This window comes from Patella vulgata, chromosome 6 (assembly GCF_932274485.2).
Source record: "Patella vulgata chromosome 6, xgPatVulg1.2, whole genome shotgun sequence".
NCBI lineage: Eukaryota > Metazoa > Mollusca > Gastropoda > Patellidae > Patella > Patella vulgata.
The window spans coordinates 21,668,021-21,693,524 of NC_065884.2; the positions used below are offsets into that span (position 1 = coordinate 21,668,021).

Below are 25,504 nucleotides of genomic sequence, written 5' to 3' on the forward strand. Positions count from 1 at the left end.
ATGAATTCCCATGCGTATTACTCAGTTTTACTCAGTCTGACTTGCCATCAGAATTCTGCATAATCTTCCCCCAAAGTCCAGGAAATGGCATTTCAAGGACTCGAGATTCACAAATTTTTTCACCCCTAGAAAGCTTGCACATACAGTGCCAGGCTCGTGGCTCGTATTAGGGACCTGTGCATTAGTTGGTCTCATTATTGATAAACACCCCGCAAACAATATCGATTTGTGCGCCCCTGCATACAATCCTAAACATTAGAGTTATTCCTCCTTTAACTTTACATCGCAACATAAGTTACTGTGCATCTCCTCACAAAGGTGTCGATGGTCATATATTTGTTGCCTCACAGAGTGGGTATTCTCTTATTGTTGCATGCACAATTCAAAACTCAATAATTTTGTCTTGAAACAACAGTTCCATAACCACATTTGTCCCATAGTTGAATATGAGTTATCCCCCTTGATGTGCTTTTGTTTCCCCAAATCATAATCTTGACAAATCTGTGATTTCAGGAGTTCCACCACATTATCCTCATCTGCAGCAGACACAGCACTTGATGAAACTAATGATGATCAATTTAATGTTGTATTAAGGTATGGTTGTATTGAAATATTTTAAAATTCTTAACACTTATTTTTTAAATAATAAGATTTTTTCATGTGGGAAATTTTGTAAAAACTGATTAAAATGCTCAATAGTTCAAAGTTTTTGAAATTATCTTAAAGGAGAACCCTATCAAAATTTAAAGTCAAGTATATGATTTCATAATATTATTGCCTTTTTTTTATTTTTAAAACGTTGAAGTATTGTTCAATTTGTCTTCGGGGAGAACCCAATCAAAATTGAGAATTATAGAAAGTGAACACTGCACAATTGATTGTGCTGAAAAATATTTTCTATATTACAGCATACCATAATAAGATGGTCTTGCCTCTCTTAAAATGGTGGTGGTGGACCTGGCAATGCTATATTTTTCAAATGTACATAAAATTCTAATATTCTTGAATGGACACAATCTCTATGAAACTGATTGAAAATTATCTTTATTTATTGAACTCTTTTACATGAATGATACATATCGAAGATTTAATAGAGTTGTATGGTAAAATATCTTATATATGTGTGTGCAAGCAGGGCTGTCTTAACCATATTATACCTACACAACCACTCACAGGAATAAAAATGTAAATGGGCAATAAAATTAAACATATATTTATTGTATTGGTGCTCCCAACAACATCAATTTTTTGTCCCCCGCCTTTCGAAGAAAGCAGGGGACTATTAAAATGGGTTCGTCTGTCTGTCTGTCTGTCTGTCTCTGTCTGTCTGTCTGTCTGTCTGTCTGTCTGTCCGTCTGTCTGTCCGTCACACTTTTTGGGACACAATAACTCTCTTCCTAATTGAGCTAGAATGTTCAAACTTGGTGTATGTGTTTATTAGGTCAATGCCTTGATGGAGTTCGAAGATGAGCATTTTCCGCTTAGGGTAAGCAGAGATAAGCAATTTGATTGGTTGATGCTTTGGGACACGATAACTCTCTTCCTAATTGGGCTAGAATGTTCAAACTTGGTGTATGTGTTGATTAGGTCAATGCCTTGATGGAGTTCGAAGATGAGCATTTTCCGCTTAGGGTAAGCAGAGATAAGCAATTTGATTGGTTGATGCTTTGGGACACGATAACTTTTAATTGAGCTAGAATGTTCAAACTTTGTGTATGTGTTTATTAGGTCAATGCCTTGATGGAGTTCGAAGATGAGCATTTTCCGCTTAGGGTAAGCAGAGATAAGCAATTTGATTGGTTGATACTTTGGGGCACGATAACTCTCTTCCTAATTGAGCTAGAATGTTCAAACTTTGTGTATGTGTTGATTAGGTCAATGCCTTGATGGAGTTCGAAGATGAGCATTTTCCGCTTAGGGTAAGCAGAGATAAGCAATTTGATTGGTTGATGCTTTGGGACACGATAACTTTAGTTCTAATTAAGTGAGATTGATGAAACTTGGTGTATAGTTTCATTACAGTAATACCTTGACTAAGTTTGATAATGAGCATTTTCTGCTCAGGGTAAGCAGAGCGATTGATTGTTCAATACTTTGTAAAAGATAATTTGTGATAAATTTATATGTGTCCTCTAATTATTTTCCTATTTCGGCGGGGGACATCAGCCTCACTGTTGGCTTGTACACATTAAAAAACACCAAGCCACAACATGCATAGATTATGCTTGTGGGTGGGACCCACAGGCTACTACCCAGCATTCCTATGCAATTCGTTAAGCTGACCCGGTGTTCTAGTCTTAACTGCAGTTTGTGCAACAAGGTCCTGAAAGAATCTAATGTGCATTGTGCCATTAGCCTTAATTATTATGCTCTAGCCTATTCTTTATAAATTATTTTCTGAATGCATGTAATTATATATAAAAATATATTCTTTGTAGAATTCGACCATTAAATGGTCTTGAGTTAAATAGAAAAGATACATTTACAGTTGACCTACCAGGTGAAGGTCATGTTGCGGTAAGTATTATTGTCTGACCAACCATCTTAATTTGGTACATTTATGTCAGTCAAATATTTTGAAATGTGAGAAATTATCAATTAAATGAGAAGTAAAATTATGACATGCATATTTTGTGCACGAAAAGCAGTGAGTAGAAGATCTAATTAGAATCTGAATTTATCGGTCACAATTGTAGACTGTCCCCAAATGGAGAGAGAGAGAGAAATGGGATTTAACGTCCACTCGACACAAACTAGATAATTTCGGGACTAACATATGGTTTAATTTTATTTCAATAATTCGCTTGCACGTAGGGGTCTTTAGCAGTGGGAGGAAACAGGAGGACCCGGTGAAAACCCACTAGGTTGGACAGGCGACCCTAATCCTTGTCACGTACAACTGGGGATTCGAAACCACGCCAGTTGACTCAATGACGGGCCTTATGATACAGCACGCACGTGCTAACCATTCGGCCATCCACCCCCCCGTCACCAAATGGTATAATTTTAAGCCAATTCAAGCTTTACATCCCTCAGTTATACCATTCAAATGAAGTAAAGGTTTCTATGTAGTGCAGATTGATTGGGGTACGTGCCAAGGATTAGGGTCGCCTGTCCAACTTCGTAGGTTTTCTCCGGGTCCTCCAGTTTCCTCCCACTGCTAAAGACCCCTGCGCACAAGCGAATTATTGAAATAAAATTTGAACCATGTGTTAGTCCCAAAATGACCTAGTTTGTGTCGAGTGGACGTTAAACCTCATTTCTCTCTCTCTCTTTGATGGGGTAGAAAAGCAGGACATCGAATCCAATTTCATTTCTTAGAGGTCAGTACAGAAATACATGGTTGTCTCCCTTGATGTGCTTTATTTTGATTTTTCTGTAATTTCTATAATATTCACAGATACCTATTGTTGATTTTACAGATTGAAACAAATGGATCAACAAGAAATTTTACATTTAATGCTGTTTTTGAACCAGATGCATCTCAGGAAGAATTATTCGAAAATTGTGGAATAACAAGATTAGTTGATATGGCTTTAAGTGGGTAAATGTCACATTCATATTTATTGCAAAAATCATTGCTGGAACCTGAAAATAGGTTCCCAAATGCTCCTTTGTCTACTGAATTGTTGTTTTGATGTATTTTTTGTACATGCTCACATACAAAATGAAAAATAATCATTGCAGCTCTATGATAAATCATTTTTTTTTATGTTTGTTCGTTAATTATGCAATTTGATTCTATAATTTTCCTGTTTATCAGAAGGTAACCACGGTGGCTAGGCGGTTAAGACGCTGGCTCGCTAGCCTGGAGGTCGGGTGTTCAATCCCTGCATTGGCCGAGAAAGTTCATCCTGATTTCCCGACGTGGTTTCCCCTTGTCAGTGGTGCAGAACGAAGGGCCTGACAAGGACAGCTGTCTAGTCCTTCGGATGAGATGAAAAACCGAGGTCCCGTGTATACATTAGAATGCACGTAAAAGATCCCTTGGCAGTTGGAATTCGATATAAGAGTAGGCGATAGTGCTGCTGCCTGGGCAAAATCTCCCTCATAGCACACTGTATGGCATATGCCCGTCTTCATTAGCCCAGTATAGGAGCAGAACAGTAGGACGTTTATCAGAAATATCATACTTACAGATAAAGATAAGTTAATGTACAGATGACCTAAGTATACCCGATGGAACGTATTCAAGAGTCTTTATTCGCCAGGACTTTCTTTTTACAAATTGGCAAGAGTTCATCTATATTTGTTTTCTTTTTAAGGTATGCATGTACAGCATTAGCATTTGGTCAGACAGGGTCTGGTAAAACACACACAATGACTGGTCCCCCAAGTCAGGTAATTAAGAGAAATTTTGTATTAGCACGATTAAGTGTAATTGTCTTAGAGAGTATATGATACTGCACAAACTTTTTAATAGCAATAGTGTGATGTGATTTACCACTAATTACATTGTTTACAAGATTTATAAATCTCCTGGTAACTAATTAATAAACAATTACATTGCACAATTACAACCCAGAGTTCTGGCGATTTGTCAATAAGCTCTATATTTCAACATGTTTTTGCGTTACACAAATGTGAATATGATATAAACATTGTGATTTAATTGACATGCTATTTACAGCCATCGACACCAGTATTCAATGGGGAGGTAACTATGTATTGTCAAAATTTATCTCCGATTTTCCCTTCCTTGCCTTTTCCATTCATATTGATATTGTAATAAAATGTAAAATTATTGTGCCATGAAATTATAGCCAGGTGAAGTGAAATATTTTATCAAATTAATGGGTTTTATTGTCTGCATCAAGAAATTCATTTCAACCAAAAAATAATTTCATCTATACATTAATTTCATGTTTTACTGCGTCTCCCATTGCTTAAATGTACTTCCTTTCCTGTTAATTACTAACCAAGATCTTTTCAAAGAATATGTAACACTTCAAATATTGCATACATGTTTGCATACATGAAAAGCTTGATTGGATTTAGACAATATGGATGTTGCACTTTAAAAAAATGTGCTGTGGTATTTGGAAGTTAATTTATTAAAGAATGTTTTATATTGTGAATTTGTGATGATTCTGGCATATTACACTGTGTTTATATATTAATACATTTAACTGTTTCTGCATAGTATTATTTAACCCCTGCACATATAATCTAATATGTTCACTGAATTTGATAATGTAAATTTTCTTAATATTCTTGTTCATCTAATTTTCAGAAGTTATCTTGATCTTAATTTCCATTTTTGTGATTAATTATTTATTTTGTTTACAAAATTTTAATGTATTTATATCTTGAGTTGCAATCAAAAGGAATTTCCAAAAATTATTATTTTTAAAATTCTAGTTTCAGGAAGGGAAATCACCTGATCTAGATATGATTGGTTTAATACAAAGGTCATTTAAATACCTGTTTCAACAGATGAAAGATGTTGGGGAAAATAAAGTTGTTAGAGCTTCGTATTTAGAAATTTATAATGAACAGGTAAAATCAATGTATACTTTGTTTACTGCATGTGCTCTGATAAAGATCAACATTTGTTTTGTGAAATATATCCCAGTTGGTGCTGACATGCCATTAAGTCCATTTAATTCATCTTTTACTAGGCGTTTTTACGCATTTCCTTTCCAAACACATTTACGGCAAAAATTAGCCTAATAGGTTTCACCACGACGATTTGCCAAATCGATTATGCAAATCTTCCAACTTGCTCGCCTGCCGGATTGACGAATCGATTTCCAAGATGGCGTCCCCTACAAGGGACAGGACGTGCTCAACGTTAGATCATTTTCTTTTGAATTTCACGTTAAAATATCAATATTATGGACATTCCTAATAAAAGTATGGGGCATTTGGGGACAGTCAACTGGTACAACTTTTCGTTTTTATTTTTGGGCGGTGTCGCCAAGTACATAATAAAGAAAAGTGAATTTTTTTAACATTTTTCCTCAATTCTTCAGTCTTCAGCCATCTTGCGAGGCAACTCATCGCGTTCACGAGAACCGATTCGAATACCAACTCGAGACCTATGTCTTTGTACAAAACGAGATAGGTATTCGAAACCGATTTGTTTTCTCGTAAAAACGCCTACTGTTATGGCCACTGTAGATAGCTTGTGGAGACAAGTACTTTCAAATGAGTTTTCAGAATTAGTTCTTGTTTGTCAAGATTCTGTAGGACTTGCAGGAATATTTGTCGAGAAAAAAAATGCATTGTCAATATTTTGTCTTAAAATGACCAAATTAAAGTTCTGATGACATTTAAAGCAATTGACCTTCATTTGAGGTATTTTGATTCCCTTGCAAACTACAGTATTCGGAATGTTGAATCTCTAAAAAGAATATTAGTCCAAAAACGATTTAAGTATTTACAAAGATATGGTGGGTTGAAAACATTGCAACATTTATCATTCTCTCCAGTGGATATAAACAAGCTAGTAACATATAGAAGCGTAGGATAAAATATTTCGATGGGTCACTTTTTATCTACTGCTGCTATTTTGGTTTTATATTCATAATTAAATGTTAGATAATCCACTAGAATACATTTTAACATGGAATAAGGCATGAAAATTATATATTCTCCAAAAATTGCAGCTTTAATAAACGCTGATCCATTCGTAGTACTATATTGTCCGAAAATTGCAGCTTTAATAAACTCTTTTCTATTCGTAGTACCGGTACTATAAATTTTTTTACAACAAACAGGTTTAGAGTATAAATTCTTTACATCGATATTTTGATAAAAACTTTTAACAGAGACATTTTTATCTAAGAAAGGTCAAGCAGTGGAGTCAGTGAGACTGAATGAGAAAGTTAATCTCTAATAAAATAGTTTTGTTGCCATTATACATGTCACATGGATTAACATAAATTTTAATTCATTCATCCATTCATTGATTTGTAGGTTATTGATTTATTGAATCCTGCACATAAAAGATATTTAGCTGTTCGCTGGTCTAAGAATAAAGGTTTTTATGTAGAGAATTTGTTTACTATAGAATGTAACTCAATGGATGATCTCTCAGCAGTATTAGAGGAAGGTGAGTCGAGGTCTTATATTTTTAAATACTGAATTGAATATTCAATACGTAGTATAAGTTTTATTTATTAAATTAAGAATTATTTACTCCATAATTTTAGATTAAAAGTTTTGAATAAATTTGTTATTAAGTTTATATATAGTATCCGTAATTCTAGATTGGGTTTTGAATAAATTAATTTATAAATAGTCCATAATCTTAGATTCAAAGTTTTGAATAAATTTATTATATTAAGTATATATATATATAGTCCATAATTTTAGATTACTTTACTCTTGATTTTGAATGAATTTACTTGTTAAGTTTTAGACTCTTCCCCCACCCCCAGCCATACAACTCCCCCTCACCACCTCTTTGTGTCAGTGCAACAGATTTTTAGTAAATATATAACCTTTTTTATTGTTTAGTTTACTCATCAAATTTATTAATTTAGTTTAATTTACTCATTAAGTTTAGATGATATACTAGTATCTCATTGATTTTATTTAAATTAATTTAATTTAAGCATTAATTTTAGAAAATACAATTGTATTTTATCAGTTTTATTTAAATTAATTTAATTTAATTAACTCATTAAGTTTGGAAAATATACTTGTATTTTATGAATTAATTTAATTTAATTTATTTTACTCATTAAGTTGAGATAATATACATGTATCTTATTAATCCAATTTAGTTTAATTTGCTCATTAATCTTAGATAATATACTTGAATCTTATTCATTTTATTTTTTAACTTTAAATTTATTTAATTCATTGACTGAAAGGAAATTTGGTTTTGAATTCACACAAGTTTTAATTGAAAATTGAATTTTAATGGCCTGAGTTGAAATTGAACATTGTTAAATCATTATATAAAATTCAAATTAATTAATAAATTTTAACTATTGTTATGAAAATGTAAAGTGATAAGATAAAGTTGATCATACATCTATTGGAAGAGTTGGATTGCCTTTTTATTAATTTCTTGATATGAATAGCTATCAAGATAATATAGCACCTATGCATAGCTATTTGTATTCTTATCATTATGGGAGGGCTAAATAGGACTTATATTTACACCACTCTTGTATTGAAAATAACACAATGATATTCTTTGTATAGAGCAAGTATTCATTGAGAGGAACATAGAAATAAACTGAACAAGTTTTGACTATGTTGTCACAACCAAAGCTGAAAGCTTTTACTTGGGTCTCCCAGTATGTGACAATTACACTTGTTTCTGGTGTCACAAGATTCTTGTTGGATGTTTTTCATTCTTTTTATTTCTATGTGTGAAGAAAGATACATGTTTTCTCGTAGAAATTGTGGATTATATTTTGGAGAATTATTGTATGTGAGGTTGTGAACTGTGGTATATTTCATTAATGGAGTAATTTATTGATTCAAGGGTGCTTGGTTACGGCCATTCACACAAAAGACGTAACATACAGGTCATGTCTTATAAGTTAATATCACCAATGATTACTTTACTGTGTTGTTTCATTCTCATTTCTCATTGGTTCCTGTGAAAGGGTCTATTGTTTGATAATTGAGTGTCTCGTTGTGTTTTGTCGTAAATCTGGAAGTAATAAAATCACCCGTAGACAATTTAATATTGATTTCTAGATGGATATTTCTGGATGATGTAAACATTATTGATACATTTTTTAATTAAATCTTCAATAAAAAGGATTTTTAATAAATAAATAATGAAAAACATTTCTAATATGAAGCTTGTCAATGGTTTTGAATACTGACGTAAAAATAACAATGACGAAAATGTATGAAGATTGATGATATGATTAATTTGATTATCAACTTTTAGAAGGTTTACGGTAAAACGTGAGGCCATGCCTCAGATAAAGAATACAAAATTATCACAGGGTAAATCCGTTCATTGGGACGCCAATGTTGATCTAAGATCCCCAGACACCAAGAAACGGTCTAAAGAGGAGACAGGTTTTAGTAATGATTTTGATTTCGATGATGGAATAAGTGTTGTAGGATTCAAAAAACAAATTAAAACTTCCACGGATAAGAAAGTGGATAGAAGAAATCTCTCTAAGAAGAATAAAATTATTCAGAAGAATAAGATTGTTCAGAAGAAGAAAATACCAATACAGTGGCAAGCAAAACCTAAGGAGACTACGCCACCTGAGGATAATTCGTTTGGTAAAAGGGATGTAAATAAGGCTTCCCCCAGACTAGCTCCTGTTGTGGTGCCAACAGTTGATGACGATTCAGATATCTCACTTACTGAAGATTTGGAAAATCTTTTAAACAGTTCACCACGAAATAAACATGTCAATAAGCGGATTTTGAAGGATGTAGAAAAATTGAACTCTCTAAGTTTTTCAAACAATGCTAAAGATTTGCGCTCAAGTCGTTCCTTAGGAGTAAGTCCGCAACGATCTCCACGTAATTTGAAATCAAGTTTTTCTACTAATGATTTACAACTAGGATTACATTCTCGGCGATCCTTAAGATCAAGTAAATCATCATTTCGCGACAAGAAAGATTATCCAGACTCCTGGGAGTTTGAGTTAGATGATCCTCCTTCATGGAGGCGTGAAGTTTATGAACGTGATCGGTATACTTTTATCACATCTGAGTTTCCAGATGAAGATGAAATAGTTAAAAGTTCTCGAAGACAGATTCCATCTCAGAATAAATCAGTCCATAAATCAGTTAATCCACATAAATATAGAAATATCTATGATGATGATGATCTAGATAGTCAAAGTTTGGACAGTATTCCATCCCCAAATGATATTTTATTTCAAAGAGACAATTTTTTGTTTTCTCCTGATCAAGACGAACCCAAAGATTCAAAATTTAGACGTGAACGTACTGAGGATACACCTCGAACTAAAGCCTATAAATTGACAACAAGAAGTACACCTGTCAGCCGAGCAGATGAAAAAATAACTAGTGATAAACCAAAAATTAGTACTTCTCCAACACAACCGCCTATTCAAAAACCTCCCAAAAAAATCGTAGAACAATTGAAAACTACATCAGTGAGCAGTGCACTAAAAGTTGGAGATTCACCCACAGATCATAAAAAACCTGCACCATTTGTAGTTGCACAAAGGTCTAAAGGAAATCAAAGACTTAAAGAAATAAAACTATTGAATGGATATGGTTCAGTAGATCTTAAATCTCCCCCAAATATTCTTGAATCTCCTACGGACGAAAAAAACCCTTCTGAAACCATAGTTAAAAAGCCAGCAGAAAAACCCAATAAACAAGACAGAAAAAGTCCTTCAAAACCAACTTATCCCCCGGTTCCTCGTTTCCGACCACAGTCTCAAACACCAAATCCAAGTCCAAGAAAAGCAAGTCCAATAAAAGAAGCTGCAAAACCGGCAAAAAATCTCACAAATGAATTGAAATCCCCGACACTCTCTCAACCAGCAAAATCAATAGTACAACCTGGAAAGCCGTCATCAAGTCCAAACAGTTCTCAAGTTTTATCTCAGATACCAAATAAAACTAAAGAGAGTGAAAATAATTTGATTTCTACAGGGAACACAATAGGAGCATCTGGCGAATTAAAGTCAAATCAGCCACCACCTATCAGTTCTACACACAGTCCTAGTGCAAATCATCCACTGCCTGTCAGTTCTACACACAGTCCTGGTGCAAATCATCCACCATCTTTTGGTCCTGGTGCAAATCATCCACCAACTATCGGTTCTACACACAGTCCTGGTGCCAGTCCAAGGTCCAAAGTAAAGTCACAATCTCCTAGAAAAGGTAAAAGTCCAAAAACAGCTAGTCCAGAGAAACTGAAAGTGGAGACTCCATATGTTGATGATGATAGTCCTTGGGGAACTCCAAGAGTCAGAGTAGTTCCTGAAGTCAGTAAAACTCCAACATTAATTTCACAAACACCTCATTCATCACAGCAATTTGTCACTGAAGGACATGGAGATAAAGTTCAAGTGATTCATTCACTACGGAGATTAGCATTTAACAAATTAAGGTCCGATTTTGATGAAAAAAAGATTACACCAAGAGTGGTTCCTTCAGGGTACACAGTTCAGAAAGTTCCGGAACAAAGCAACCTCCATTACACTAAGAAAGGAGAACAGCATCAAAATTTACATAAAGCAGTACATCAGGGCCAGCCTCCACAATCTCAGTACCAAAATCCAGTTCAAGGCCAACAACCACCTCTACATCCTTCCCAATTTAATGATACTCAACACCAAGCTCCAGAAGGACAACCAATTTTGGGGCATCAGGAACAATTTAACACACACCACGAAAGTCAGACTGGTCAAATATATCCTGAAACTGCTCAGAATCAGTCTTTTGTATTTCAAGGCCAGCAGTTTGATCTTCCTCATATTCTTGGATTTCCTTATCCTGATGTAGCTTTAGCAGGGCATCCATCGCAAGTAGCCGCTCCCAGAAGGTCATCTTTGCCGTTTCCTGCAGAGGACCCTTCTGCACCACATAGTCTTTTCCAGAGAGTAATTATTTTGGGCCATTCTGATCAAGGTGCCGAAACACTACTGCATGGTGTGCCCCCACAAGTTTTAGGACACTTTGGAAGCCAGGGTCCAGTGATTTCTGAAGTGCAACCAACTGATGAAGAAAAGCAACAGAAGGAAAAATCATCAAGTGCATCTAGTTCATCTTCTTCCTCATCTTCCTCGTCATCGTCATCATCGTCTTCATCATCAGGTGATTCTGATTCTGATGTTCCATCAGAGGATCCAGTTCAAAACTTAATCAATAGAACACAGGGGACACCCAGTGAGTCTGAACCAAGTCCAACGCAATTTCTAAAAAACATTAAAAAAATCGGACAGACCCGAAGAGAGAGTAATCACGGAATTACAGAACTAACAACTGGAGAAGCTGTGATGGAACAGGAGATACTTGTTAGTGATCGGCGCAGGAAATCTGGGACTGTTCATCACCTTCCTGCATATTATAATCCATCTGGAACTCAGTATGTTATGAGAAGTAAGAGTACATCACAAGATACTTCGCGAGAAACTTCTGCTGAGACTATAAAATCAAATAATTCTAAACCTGGTGTCAGTAAAGTTCAGAAACTGGAGACAATAGAATCTGCTCGTGATCCATATGACTTTAATCCTGGTGATGTGCCCGATTTTGAGGATAGCGATATAGAAGGAGTATATGAAGGAAAGGATATTTATGTTTGTTATTTAAAGACTGATGATGGTGAACTTATTGGACCATTAAGATTAGATATAGAGGATATAGAGATGGGTTTACCAGGTGATAATCAAAATAAAGATGATACTACTGATGAAGGTAATTACATGTCTGTGGGCTGATTGTATCATTTAATTGCAGATAATTATGGAGGAAACAGTGTAATCTTGGTTTTGAAATATTCAGTAATTGAAGTAAAACGTTATTAGCACCTCAATGAGACAAATATTTTGCATTGAATATTATATGACTTACGTATTTAGGTTAAATATGTGATTTAAAAATGACACAAATATGATATTTTTGTGTGCATAATATCTGGGTTTTTTTCTCTTTTGATTTAGTTTGGGTTGATTGAGTTAGATTTCAATCTGATTAAAACACAGATCCTATTTCGTTTCGTTTTTTATAGTTCAAAATTTTCGATTTACTTGTCTTCACAACACTAGGATCTGGAAGAGTTGTTATATAACAGGCGTTCTAGTTGATGTGATGAATAAGCCAATGAAACGATCTGTTACTGCGAGTTCTTGGCGTGCTGCGCACGGAACTGTGGGTAAACCCCTAGAAACGCCAACGCTGATTGATTAATCCATGTCTGACGTCATAAGGTCAAAATACGCTCGTATGACCCTTGACGCGACCTCCTAGTACAACTGGTCAGATCTTTATGTAGTGTAGGCCATCGAAAGTATAAAAAAACAAAACGAAATATAGATCAGTATTTTAATCAGATTGGTTAGATTTGTTTCATATTCACTGTTTAAAATACATTTTGTAAAATGAGTACTCAGTTGTTATATTAACTGGCTTATACCCAGCCTGATTGTGTTGTCTTTGAAATTATAACACATAAAGGGAGTTGACCATTTATACATGTATTATTACACACTTTGGTATGGTTAAGACCGCTTGTGTTCAGTTCAGTGTCTTATACATATCTTACTATTTATTTGACAGACATATTATTAGTTTTGCTATTACCGTCAAAATAATCATACCAATAATTAATATATTCCAGGAATAAGTAAAACCAATAATAAATTATTGTGGGTTGTCTAGTATTTGTTTACCTAAGAATACAATTTACTCTGTTAAAACTTTATAAGTAGGAAACAGTATACCAATAATGAAATATTTGGGTAAGTATCATTAAGCCCTTCATTAAAATATTTTGCCCACAATGTTTATTTTCCAGGTATGCGTAATCGTCAAACAGGGTCTCATGGTTTAAATGAGTTTTCCAGCAGAAGTCATAGTATGTTAACAGTTACCATAGATACAGAGGCACAAGATCAAGAAGATGAAAATCTTTATATTACAAAACGTGGAAAACTCACATTTGTAGATTTAGCTGGTAAGTTGTTAAATAATTCTGATATTATCTTGGCAATATTCTATGGTCCTTAGAACATTATATTTCTATGGTCCTTACAGATTGCAAATGAAATTAATCAGCTGAGAAATTCACTTTTTTATATCCCCAAAATATCTACTGGGGGGAAAGCCTTAAACTTTTTTCTATTCAACAAAAAATTTCTTCAAATTTGTAATTCAAAAGATAGAAAAGTATTGATTGACATTGTTATCAATTTTATAACAGGCTTTTGAAATTTGAGTATAGAGTAAAAAATGTACAAAAAAAATGTATTATGGTTCCGGCTCACTTTGGAGATATTTGTGTAAATTACATTTCAACTCTGAATAACTGAATAATCTGAATAACTATAATTGTTGGATAATGTACAAATTGTAAAGAGTTTAGTAATGTTTATGAACCAGAAGGGGAAAGTTTGAATGTTTTTTTATTATGAAATAGGTAGTGAGAAGGTGAAAGTTTAATTGAGTTTGAATGGGTTTTTTTATTATGAAATAGGTAGTGAGAAGGTGAAAGTTTAATTGAGTTTGAATGGGTTTTTTTATTATGAAATAGGTAGTGAGAAGGTGAAAGTTTAATTGAGTTTGAATGGGTTTTTTTATTATGAAATAGGTAGTGAGAAGGTGAGAGATACAGGCTCAACAGGTGGAACTTTAACAGAAGCCAACAGCATCAATAAAAGTCTTCTTATTTTAGGTAAGAATAAATATCTTGTTGGTATAGAATAAAATAGGGTTTAATAGTTATCTTGAGACTAACATATGGTATTGTTCACTTTAATGTTAACATTTGCAATGTGAAGGAAATGATTTTGGCCAGACAGCCACTTTTGATCTATGTTTTTCTTATCACCCGAATAACTAGACACACTTTCTTTGTCAATCCCACAGGTGCCACCCCTTACATTACGGTAAAATGTAAGGCCATGCCTCAGATAAAGAATACAAAATTATCACAGGGTAAATCCGTTCATTGGGACGCCAATGTTGATCTAAGATCCCCAGACACCAAGAAACGGTCTAAAGAGGAGACAGGTTTTAGTAATGATTTTGATTTCGATGATGGAATAAGTGTTGTAGGATTCAAAAAACAAATTAAAACTTCCACGGATAAGAAAGTGGATAGAAGAAATCTCTCTAAGAAGAATAAAATTATTCAGAAGAATAAGATTGTTCAGAAGAAGAAAATACCAATACAGTGGCAAGCAAAACCTAAGGAGACTACGCCACCTGAGGATAATTCGTTTGGTAAAAGGGATGTAAATAAGGCTTCCCCCAGACTAGCTCCTGTTGTGGTGCCAACAGTTGATGACGATTCAGATATCTCACTTACTGAAGATTTGGAAAATCTTTTAAACAGTTCACCACGAAATAAACATGTCAATAAGCGGATTTTGAAGGATGTAGAAAAATTGAACTCTCTCAGTTTTTCAAACAATGCTAAAGATTTGCGCTCAAGTCGTTCCTTAGGAGTAAGTCCGCAACGATCTCCACGTAATTTGAAATCAAGTTTTTCTACTAATGATTTACAACTAGGATTACATTCTCGGCGATCGTTAAGATCAAGTAAATCATCATTTCGCGACAAGAAAGATTATCCAGACTCCTGGGAGTTTGAGTTAGATGATCCTCCTTCATGGAGGCGTGAAGTTTATGAACGTGATCGGTATACTTTTATCACATCTGAGTTTCCAGATGAAGATGAAATAGTTAAAAGTTCTCGAAGACAGATTCCATCTCAGAATAAATCAGTCCATAAATCAGTTAATCCACATAAATATAGAAATATCTATGATGATGATGATCTAGATAGTCAAAGTTTGGACAGTATTCCATCCCCAAATGATATTTTATTTCAAAGAGACAATTTTTTGTTTTCTCCTGATCAAGACGAACCCAAAGATTCAAAATTTAGACGTGAACGTACTGAGGATACACCTCGAACTAAAGCCTATAAATTGACAACAAGAAGTACACCTGTCAGCCGAGCAGATGAAAAAATAACTAGTGATAAACCAAAAATTAGTACTTCTCCAACACAACCGCCTATTCAAAAACCTCCCAAGAAAATCGTAGAACAATTGAAAACTACATCAGTGAGCAGTGCACTAAAAGTTGGAGATTCACCCACAGATCATAAAAAACCTGCACCATTTGTAGTTGCACAAAGGTCTAAAGGAAATCAAAGACTTAAAGAAATAAAACTATTGAATGGATATGGTTCAGTAGATCTTAAATCTCCCCCAAATATTCTTGAATCTCCTACGGACGAAAAAAACCCTTCTGAAACCATAGTTAAAAAGCCAGCAGAAAAACCCAATAAACAAGACAGAAAAAGTCCTTCAAAACCAACTTATCCCCCGGTTCCTCGTTTCCGACCACAGTCTCAAACACCAAATCCAAGTCCAAGAAAAGCAAGTCCAATAAAAGAAGCTGCAAAACCGGCAAAAAATCTCACAAATGAATTGAAATCCCCGACACTCTCTCAACCAGCAAAATCAATAGTACAACCTGGAAAGCCGTCATCAAGTCCAAACAGTTCTCAAGTTTTATCTCAGATACCAAATAAAACTAAAGAGAGTGAAAATAATTTGATTTCTACAGGGAACACAATAGGAGCATCTGGCGAATTAAAGTCAAATCAGCCACCACCTATCAGTTCTACACACAGTCCTAGTGCAAATCATCCACTGCCTGTCAGTTCTACACACAGTCCTGGTGCAAATCATCCACCATCTTTTGGTCCTGGTGCAAATCATCCACCAACTATCGGTTCTACACACAGTCCTGGTGCCAGTCCAAGGTCCAAAGTAAAGTCACAATCTCCTAGAAAAGGTAAAAGTCCAAAAACAGCTAGTCCAGAGAAACTGAAAGTGGAGACTCCATATGTTGATGATGATAGTCCTTGGGGAACTCCAAGAGTCAGAGTAGTTCCTGAAGTCAGTAAAACTCCAACATTAATTTCACAAACACCTCATTCATCACAGCAATTTGTCACTGAAGGACATGGAGATAAAGTTCAAGTGATTCATTCACTACGGAGATTAGCATTTAACAAATTAAGGTCCGATTTTGATGAAAAAAAGATTACACCAAGAGTGGTTCCTTCAGGGTACACAGTTCAGAAAGTTCCGGGCCAGGCTTGAAAAATCACAAAGTTCTTCACAGCCCAACATGAGATCCCAGCCTGGGACATTGTGGCCAGGAGGCCAATTTCCTATCATATAAAGTATGGAAAAGATTAGATTAGGCAAATTGAATACAGTTGGCAGTATTCTAAGCAATGTCTTTTCTGGTGCCATATGCTATATTGACAGATTTATTGTTTTTAGAAACAGTTTATTAATTGATATTATTTGTTTTTTGTTCTTGTTATAGGTAATTGTATTTCTCATCTGGGAGATGCTAAAAGACGGCAGGGACATATACCATACAGAGATAGTAAACTTACTAAATTATTAGCTGATTCACTAGGTGGAAATGGAGTGACACTTATGGTATGAACCATCATTAATTACTTAATTTGAGTTGAATCGACAATTTAGTCAAAAATGTTCTTGAAATGATTAGCATATTTTGTTGTGTGTATGCACAACACCAATTGCCATTTACAGTTAAAAGAAATGACATGGAGATAGGCTTCTTCACAGCTTCAATGCCTACTTCACGTTGTAAAAATTGAATTTGATCTGGTCTGTCAGACATTTTTAAATTAATTCTTTAAATCCTGTTGATACAGGTATTTGGGTTCTCGTTAAAGTTTTGTCAATGATTTATATTTTCAGATTGCGTGTATTACACCAAGTTCTCACAATGCTGCAGAAACATTAAATACTCTTCGTTACGCCAGTAGAGCAAAAAAAATCAAAACAAAACCTATAGTTAAGATGGTGAGTAATAAACAAAACCTCTTGTTAAAATGGTGAGTTGTAAACAAAACCTCTTGTTAAAATGGTGAGTTGTAAACAAAACCTCTTGTTAAAATGGTGAGTTGTAAACAAAATTTCGATTATAAGTTTCATGGACATCAAATAGGACTAGGAAAGGTATTGAATGATTTTAAAATTGGAAAGTGAGGGTTCTTAGTGATGTATTTTTAATATCACATTTGGAATAAAATTATCCAGCTGATATCATTCAGTATTTCTATTTCCCAAATCATTATAACTTACTGATATTATACGATTTAATTGCCTGGAGAAACTTTTGGTGCTGTCAGTACTGGTTCAGTTCATTAGTGTGTCATGGAAATATAATATTTTAATGAGGAAAATAATCTGTTTATTTTGTAGGATCCAAGAGAGAAATTAATACTGAGTTTAAAGCGTGAAATAAAGATTCTACGTAACGAGAACCACTACCTCCGACAACAAATGGATTTTCCTGCCAAGCCGAAAGGTCAACTCCAAAAGGAAAATGATGAAAAGTTCATGTCTTTTATGAAGGAACAGCAACGAAAAGGTAGGAATTTTGATCTAAATTCTTTTGAACATTTATATTTTGGCATTTGATAGAGACTTTGCATCTTGACACAAAGTACCATTTTATGGATATACATCTACTCAGGTCACCTCGGGACTAACATATGGTTCAATTTTATTTCAATATTTCGTTTGCGCGTAGGGGTCTTTGGCAGTGGTGGGAGGAAACCGGAGGACCCAAATAGAAAACCTACGAGGTTGGACAGGTGACCCTACTCCTTATTATGTACAACTGGAGAATCGAAACTACGCCAGTTGACTCAATGACAGACTTTATTATACAGCGCGCACATGTTAACTATTCGGCCATCCAACGCCCGGTTATAAAGGTGTCTAGATTAATTTTAAAGAATGATTTTTATAGAGAGTGGTCTTTATGAGATGTTACAAGAGTATATGGTAGAGAATGAAGCCTTGAGGTGAGTCAATATACTACTTGTATTAATATTACCAGCACTAAACATTAAATTCAAAAGTTATCTCCCCTTTAGCTGTCCAGTTTCCATTATATCTAATAAAATGGCTTTGATATTTGTTGCATTTTTAGATCAGAAAATTCTGACCATCATTCTGTTAGAGATAGGATCAGAAGAGAACAACAGGGACTTTATAAAGAAAACGAAAAATTGATGAAACGAGTTGAAGAATTAGAAAGGTAAAATTTATATTAATAACTTTCAGTTCATAGCAAGAAATAAAAAACATTCTATTTTATTGGCTCTTGTATACATTATAACTAGTTTTAATTAGTTTGATTTAATTTGATTAGCTTTTGTGTTGAATAGAAAATGTCAACATACCAAAAATGCTGTTTTCTATGTTAAAATAACTGAAAAAAAGCACAAGACTAATCTGAAAGCAATCTTGATTGGTGTATTTTTTTATGGTGCTCCTCCTCTTTTTTTTTGTGGTCTGCACCTCATTATCAAAGTTCACATATTCTTGCTTGCATAAACTCATAGTTAAAATCCAGGGATCTCATTTCAGTCATATTTGCTGGTCTTTTCTGATTGACAGTACAATTGCCCAGCTGAAGAACGTAACTTTCTGTCAATTTACATTGTATGAAATTATAATTTCAAAGCATTTAACCGTAAAAAAACCCAATAAATGTAGTTTTCATGAGTAAAAAGGATTAAAAATAGATAAAATAACTAGTATGCTAAAATTGACATATTCTATGAAAAAAATATCTTGCTAATCTGAGGAAATTGACCAGCTACCAAACTTTTGAAGTTAAAGCCCTGTTTAAAAGATATGTTAAGAAATAATAATGTGTTATTTCCAATTAACAGAATTGTAGCAACAAGTCCTCAAACATGGCAGCATCTTTCACGTAATGTTTCACAAGTTGAGCCACCAGATGCTGAAAGGATGTCACCAAAACATCACCATATACCGAGTGGTCAGCAGTATCCTATACAAACAGGTCATCCAGGTCATGGTAATCCAGGTCAGGGATATCCAGTTCAGGGTCAAGTGCATCCAGGTCAAGGTTATCCAAGTCAATCAGGTGTTCATTCTGGGGGTCAAGGGCCGAGAGGACTCCCAACTAGATTACCAGTAAGTTTACTGAAATACTATAAAGATGACATATTTATAGAAGAAATTTAAAAGATTTCATTTATGATATTCAGTATAACCTAGCAGAGATTTAAATACAAGCCGTAGCTAAATATATGGAGCCATGGTGATTCGATGCGTATGACACTGGATTGGCTCACTAACATTGAGCTCTCGGATTCAATCCTGGTGTTGGCCAAGAAAGTTCTTTAGGATTTTCCAGCATGATTTCTCTAGTGCAGGATGGGGATAAACTGGCAAGAAAAAGTGTCCACATGTGCAGATGGGACAAAAAACTGAGGTTTCGTGCGCACCATTGGCAGATCCCTTTTAAGTTGGAAATTGAAACCTGGTTGTTGGAGAAAGGTGCGATATTACACACTGCACAACCACATCCTCTTTCTTACTGAATATTGTATTTGATGCTTCCATTTGAGAAATATATCTTACACATTTTCATTTTTCAATGTATTAGAAAATGCCAAGTGTGGTTTGCTTTTACCAACATATTCCAGTCATGTTACTAGATACTGACTATTTTCATCCCTTTTCTTTTTACAGCCTCAAGATTTACCAAGACCAGATCCCAATCAGATAGGTCATGTTCCTAATAATAGAACACGACCTCCTCCACCACCAGGTGGTGCACCACACCGACCTCCACATCGTCTTTCAGATACTATAGTCAGAACATCACAAGGGTAGGTATTAATAATTATTTCATGAAAAGATAAATTTTCTTGTAATGAAAATACAATTACATGAAATATTATGTCTTAACTTTCATTGTAGGCAATTTGATACTGCACAAAATGGTGGCTATCAAGATCAACCTCAAAACAGTCCCCGTAACCGACAAAGACAAGGTATGATTGATTAGATATTTTGGTTTTCTTTAATGATTTTAATTGATAGCATTAAAACGATTTAGGAGAATAGTATTTTTAAGTTTAAATTATATCTTAGTTGTACCTAGCAAATTATCAGGCACTATTGAACTCATAGTCCTACAGCAACATGACAGCGCTTCATTTAAGGTATTAAAAACGGCGAAAGTATTGTTCGTCTCCAAGCAGTATTGGTTACATTGTAGCCGTTTTGATAGCCTCGTTTGTCACACAATTAGTTTTTCTGCAATATTCTGCTATGCACTGGTTAATTGGGTTTAATAAATTTTGTGAGTCATGATGTAACATTATGCAAACATATCTGGAGCTCTGTTTATACCCGAATTATATTGTTACGCCGTTAGGTATTGGTTGTTAATCGGACTATTGACCAGTCATAATTTGGAACAGAAATTTGCTTTTGTTACACTAGTGTTGAGTGGGATTAGGTCTAATAAAACGAAACACTGCAAGGAGTATGTATGGACCTAGTACTTGAAATTTTGCTAGACATGTTTTTAAAAATGTCATTAAAAACACAGAAAAATAACAAACTTGTGCTTGACTATATTATGATCATCTTTTTGTTTGGAAGTCAGACCGAGGTGTTGCCCTCTTTGACATACCATTGGCCTTTATTACAATTTTTATAATATTTTCCCCTTTGTATTATCAATAATTCAGCTAAAAATGGAAAAAATAAAAATAAACTGCAGGTAGAAAATTGATATAAAAATTGCTTGAATATTGTCTTATGTCTTGTGTTTGTTTACTATATTTATGTTTTGATCAACAAATGTATTTTATCGGACACCATAGAAAATTTGTCTTTACTTTTTACTTTGTGTTTCACGGATTGCACCAAGTTTTTGACTATACAATATTTGTTTTTTTCTTTGGTCATATTTGTCTTTTCTGAATTTTCTGCATCAATTGTTGTTTAAATTCAATTTCGTTATTTCCAATTTTGATGTCTTTACATCTTGTGTAGTAACTCTTCTTTTCTAGAAAAGAAATCACTTTTCAAAGTTTCTACTATACTAGTTTGAAACACATATTAAAGACTTATTCCTTATGTGGGAAAGTTCTTTTATAACTTGATATTTTATATATATAAGCTCTGATAAAATGTATATTAAAAACCAAAACTTGTTCAAGAATGATTTGAATTCATCAAAAATTGTCTAACAACCTAACAATGAATATGATATTTATAATATGTTAAATAAAATAGAATCAATGATGACTATGTAAACAAATTGATTATTCCAGTCTCCCCAAACAGAGGCAACCTAGACAGGAAAGTTTCCACAGGGTCAAATTCTGGTGAGTTATCCCCCTTTAGTCTCCCAATACATCCATGGGGTGCTTGATTGAACATTCCAGAATTGAATCTGTCAAACCCCAAAAATAGTGATAATCGAGAGCAATTGGGAATTTGGCATGCGCTGATTGCATGAGAAAATATCTGAAACAACTCCGACAGATGTAACATATGCATTGTGTTTGATTAATTCATGATTCTACTCATGCCACCTTCGTTGTTGGGACTGACAGAACTGTGACAAGACTGAATTCTGTGTCACATGATTGCAATTCCGTCAATTTGGAATGTTCCGGACTGACAGTCTAGTATCCCCCATTAAAAAAAATATTTTCGTGGTTTCAGAGTATAGAATCTACTTTAGAGAGATTTAAATTAATGTAGAAGTCTATAATTGTAAAACATCTATTTCAAATTTCTTTAATATTAGCAAAAAAATTATTTGTTGAAACAACCATTCTGCTCCTGTACTAATGCTAGTTGTGTGGCTGGATAAGCAAAACTATGCAACAAGCCAACTAATGTCATTGTTTAAAATTTATTTTATAATTAGATTTAATTATTCATCTTTTTAATTAATAAATTATTTTTTATTTTAATTTTCGGGGGGTTATTTTCTTATCTTACAGAAGCAATATATGGAATGAACGCAAAATTAAAATCTGAATTGTTAGAATTGGAGGGTGAAATAGCTCAACATCAGCGATATACTCAAAGACGACATGACCCACAATACCAGAATCCACATAGATGACAAGCTAATACTTTATTAGCATAATTTTTATTAATGAAATTTTAAGGTTAATTTCCTTGATATCCAGTCTTTAATGATTCCTGATTTTAATTTTTTAAATGAAATAATTATTTCTGGATAATCATAATATAGATAAACTGGGTATGACATGGCCTTCAGTGTATGGTGATTCTGAAGAGGGATTTTTATATTGTGTCTGGATAATAATATCTAGAGCCCTGTTCACCAATATTTAATCATTAAAGCTTGGATTTTTCTACTAATGATCAACTAATTATGAAAGCTTTATTATCAAAGGTTAGTAAAACTGAAAGAATGAATAAAGTATGAACATTTATGAGATCAATTTGGATAATTTCAGCAAGAAAGAGAGGTTATTTTACAATTTAGAAAATATAGTGTATAAACTGAGTATTTTTGTTGACAATAATGATATGACATTGTAACAAATTCAGACATGAACAAATTTATCAGCATGAAAATAAGTCTCAGGTAGCGATGATGTTTTAAGGACAGATTGTCTCAAACCAACAACTTAATTCCATGTTCCAGGTTCTCCATATTTTGATGTCACATCCATATTTTGATGCCACATCCATATTTTGATGTCGCATCCATATTTTGATGTCACATCCATATTTTGACCCACCCATCAAAGGATGGTTGTTTTAAAAAATCCAAATAACCACAAACAGCCTCATTCATTTCTGCAGGTAAAAAGTCACCCCTGTGACATGAAGTTAATCTATAAAATTTTTTGAATGCATCCATAGGCTCATTTATCAAGTACACAACCCTGATAACTATTAATGACAATCATAAATGATACTGAATAATCCTACATTACTTTAAAAACAACATGATAAGATAAATGTAGGGCCTTGGAATTTGATGTGTATGAGAAGTCATTTAAACAAGTAGTATAATAATAATAATTATAAAAACTTTATTTAATGAGGCAACTTATTTAGTTTGCAAAAAAAATCCCCAACTAATCTTCCATAACCTTTTGACAAATAAAAACCTCCTTCCTGCAAGTATATTTGTTTATGACAGACAAATCATTTGTGCTCATTTACATGTGAAAAGTAATAATGATTATGTAGGAGTATTTGGATTTCTTACAAATATAAGAAAACAAGTGGTGTAACCGTAACTAATTGCTTCCAGTGTTAAACATAGTGAACGGAACTTCTATTTAACTTGACATTGTGATTTAACCGGGCAATACATATAACATAGATAGATTTATAGTTTGAAATCTATGTCACCAGAGATCTAGTTATTACCTATTTAATGTGATATTTAAAAGTTTATATGTGTTTTTTATATTTAAATGTGTTTGTATATTGTCGTCACTCCCAGTATTTCATCTGTCTGTCAGTCAACCTGTCATCTACATTTGCTGACAGATGCTGTAGGGGTTACAGTTGTCTTGAAATTTATACACTGTGTTTATGTTTTACGAGACAAAAAAGCCTATTGCAGAGGTTTTCTCACAACTAAAATTATCTTTCTAGTTCTACACAATGCTCGTGAAGAAATCTATTTGTTTTCAGTAAATTCTGGTAATTACTTTCATAGAGTTATTGTCCTTGATGCCTTTGAAAAGTCCTGTGAACCCTCTAAAGTCTAAGGTTATCAACTGTTGATTAGAACTTTATGTTCTGGAGAAGAAAGGGCTTATTGATTTTTAACAATATACGGATGTTACTCGAAAAACTAAAGATACCTTCAGTTTGTGTTAGTGCTTGGAAGATGAAAAACTAAAGATACCTTCAGTTTGTGTTAGTGCTTGGAAGAACTAGAAGCCTATCAAATTTGAATTGTTTCTGATAATTACTTCATTGATTGTTGCCCTTGATCAGGTTTTAGAATGTCTCGTAATGAATGTGTACATTACCCACAACAGAATAAAAATTCAACAACATTTTTGGACGACTCAGAATACTTAGCTGCTGTAGGCATATGTTTTACGACTGGCAACTTATATTTTATAATAATTTAAGTACAGCACCTTGTCCTTATCATGTGCAAACTCCGTCCATTTTGTATAAATATTTTGTACTTTTTAATATTTTACTCAACCACATTTGATGGATTCTTTTATTAACTTTCACTATATTAATAATTTATTGTTATACAAACAGTCCAGACTATCCATCCATGTTAATGCTCAAGAGGTGTGAACTTATAGAGATTTCATTTATATTATGCAAATATGATAATATATGCTCATTACGTTTAATACTATGATCTCAAAACAGAATCTAATGATATAAAATTAAGTTCATATTTATTAATCCATCTCTATAGGTCATTGTAGTTTGTTCTTGTTGTGTGAATACAGATTAATTTGATACAAATGACTGTGATAAATATAGGATATTTATATTATCTAAACCTTCTCAAGTTATTTGTGGTGATTAAAATTGCTATACATTTAGCTAAGTGTATGGATGATTTTTGTTAATAATTATATTATTCTCAGACAAGCATTAAAATTTACATTTCTCCTATAATAATTATTCGCTCAATGTGTGCATTTATTGCATGTCTCACTAGTTGTACCAACTATTTATGTGAAACCCTAAATAATTGTAAATATTGAATTTATTTATGTGATGAGCTGTGGATATTAATTTTATTATTAAAACTTCCTCATGGATTATTATAGTTTCTATATCTATTGTAGAATATCGTTTTATCTCAGTAATTGTAAATAGAAATGACATGGGGTTTAATGTCCTACTGTTCTACTCCGACTGGGCTAAAGACAGAATTGTAAATAGTATATTATATGAACTGTTAATAAGTGCTCAGAATCTCTTTACATGTTAATAAAATCATATTTCAACTAAATTTGTACCTTGATTTTGGT

General features: G+C 33.6%; 1 protein-coding gene across 1 annotated transcript; it reads left to right on the forward strand.

Annotated features, from left to right (window-relative positions):
* On the forward strand, window positions 1-25,504 carry LOC126824297 (kinesin-like protein KIF12). Its single transcript, XM_056101714.1, has 20 exons — window positions 1-14; window positions 514-594; window positions 2,439-2,517; window positions 3,423-3,544; window positions 4,266-4,341; window positions 4,631-4,657; window positions 5,362-5,499; window positions 6,922-7,057; window positions 13,436-13,594; window positions 14,228-14,311; window positions 16,993-17,111; window positions 17,400-17,504; window positions 17,907-18,075; window positions 18,460-18,514; window positions 18,643-18,750; window positions 19,391-19,658; window positions 20,220-20,359; window positions 20,451-20,524; window positions 21,818-21,871; window positions 22,499-25,504. Exons 1-20 carry the CDS (start codon window positions 1-3, stop codon window positions 22,621-22,623), a joined length of 2,133 nt encoding a protein of 710 aa, XP_055957689.1. The 3' UTR covers window positions 22,624-25,504.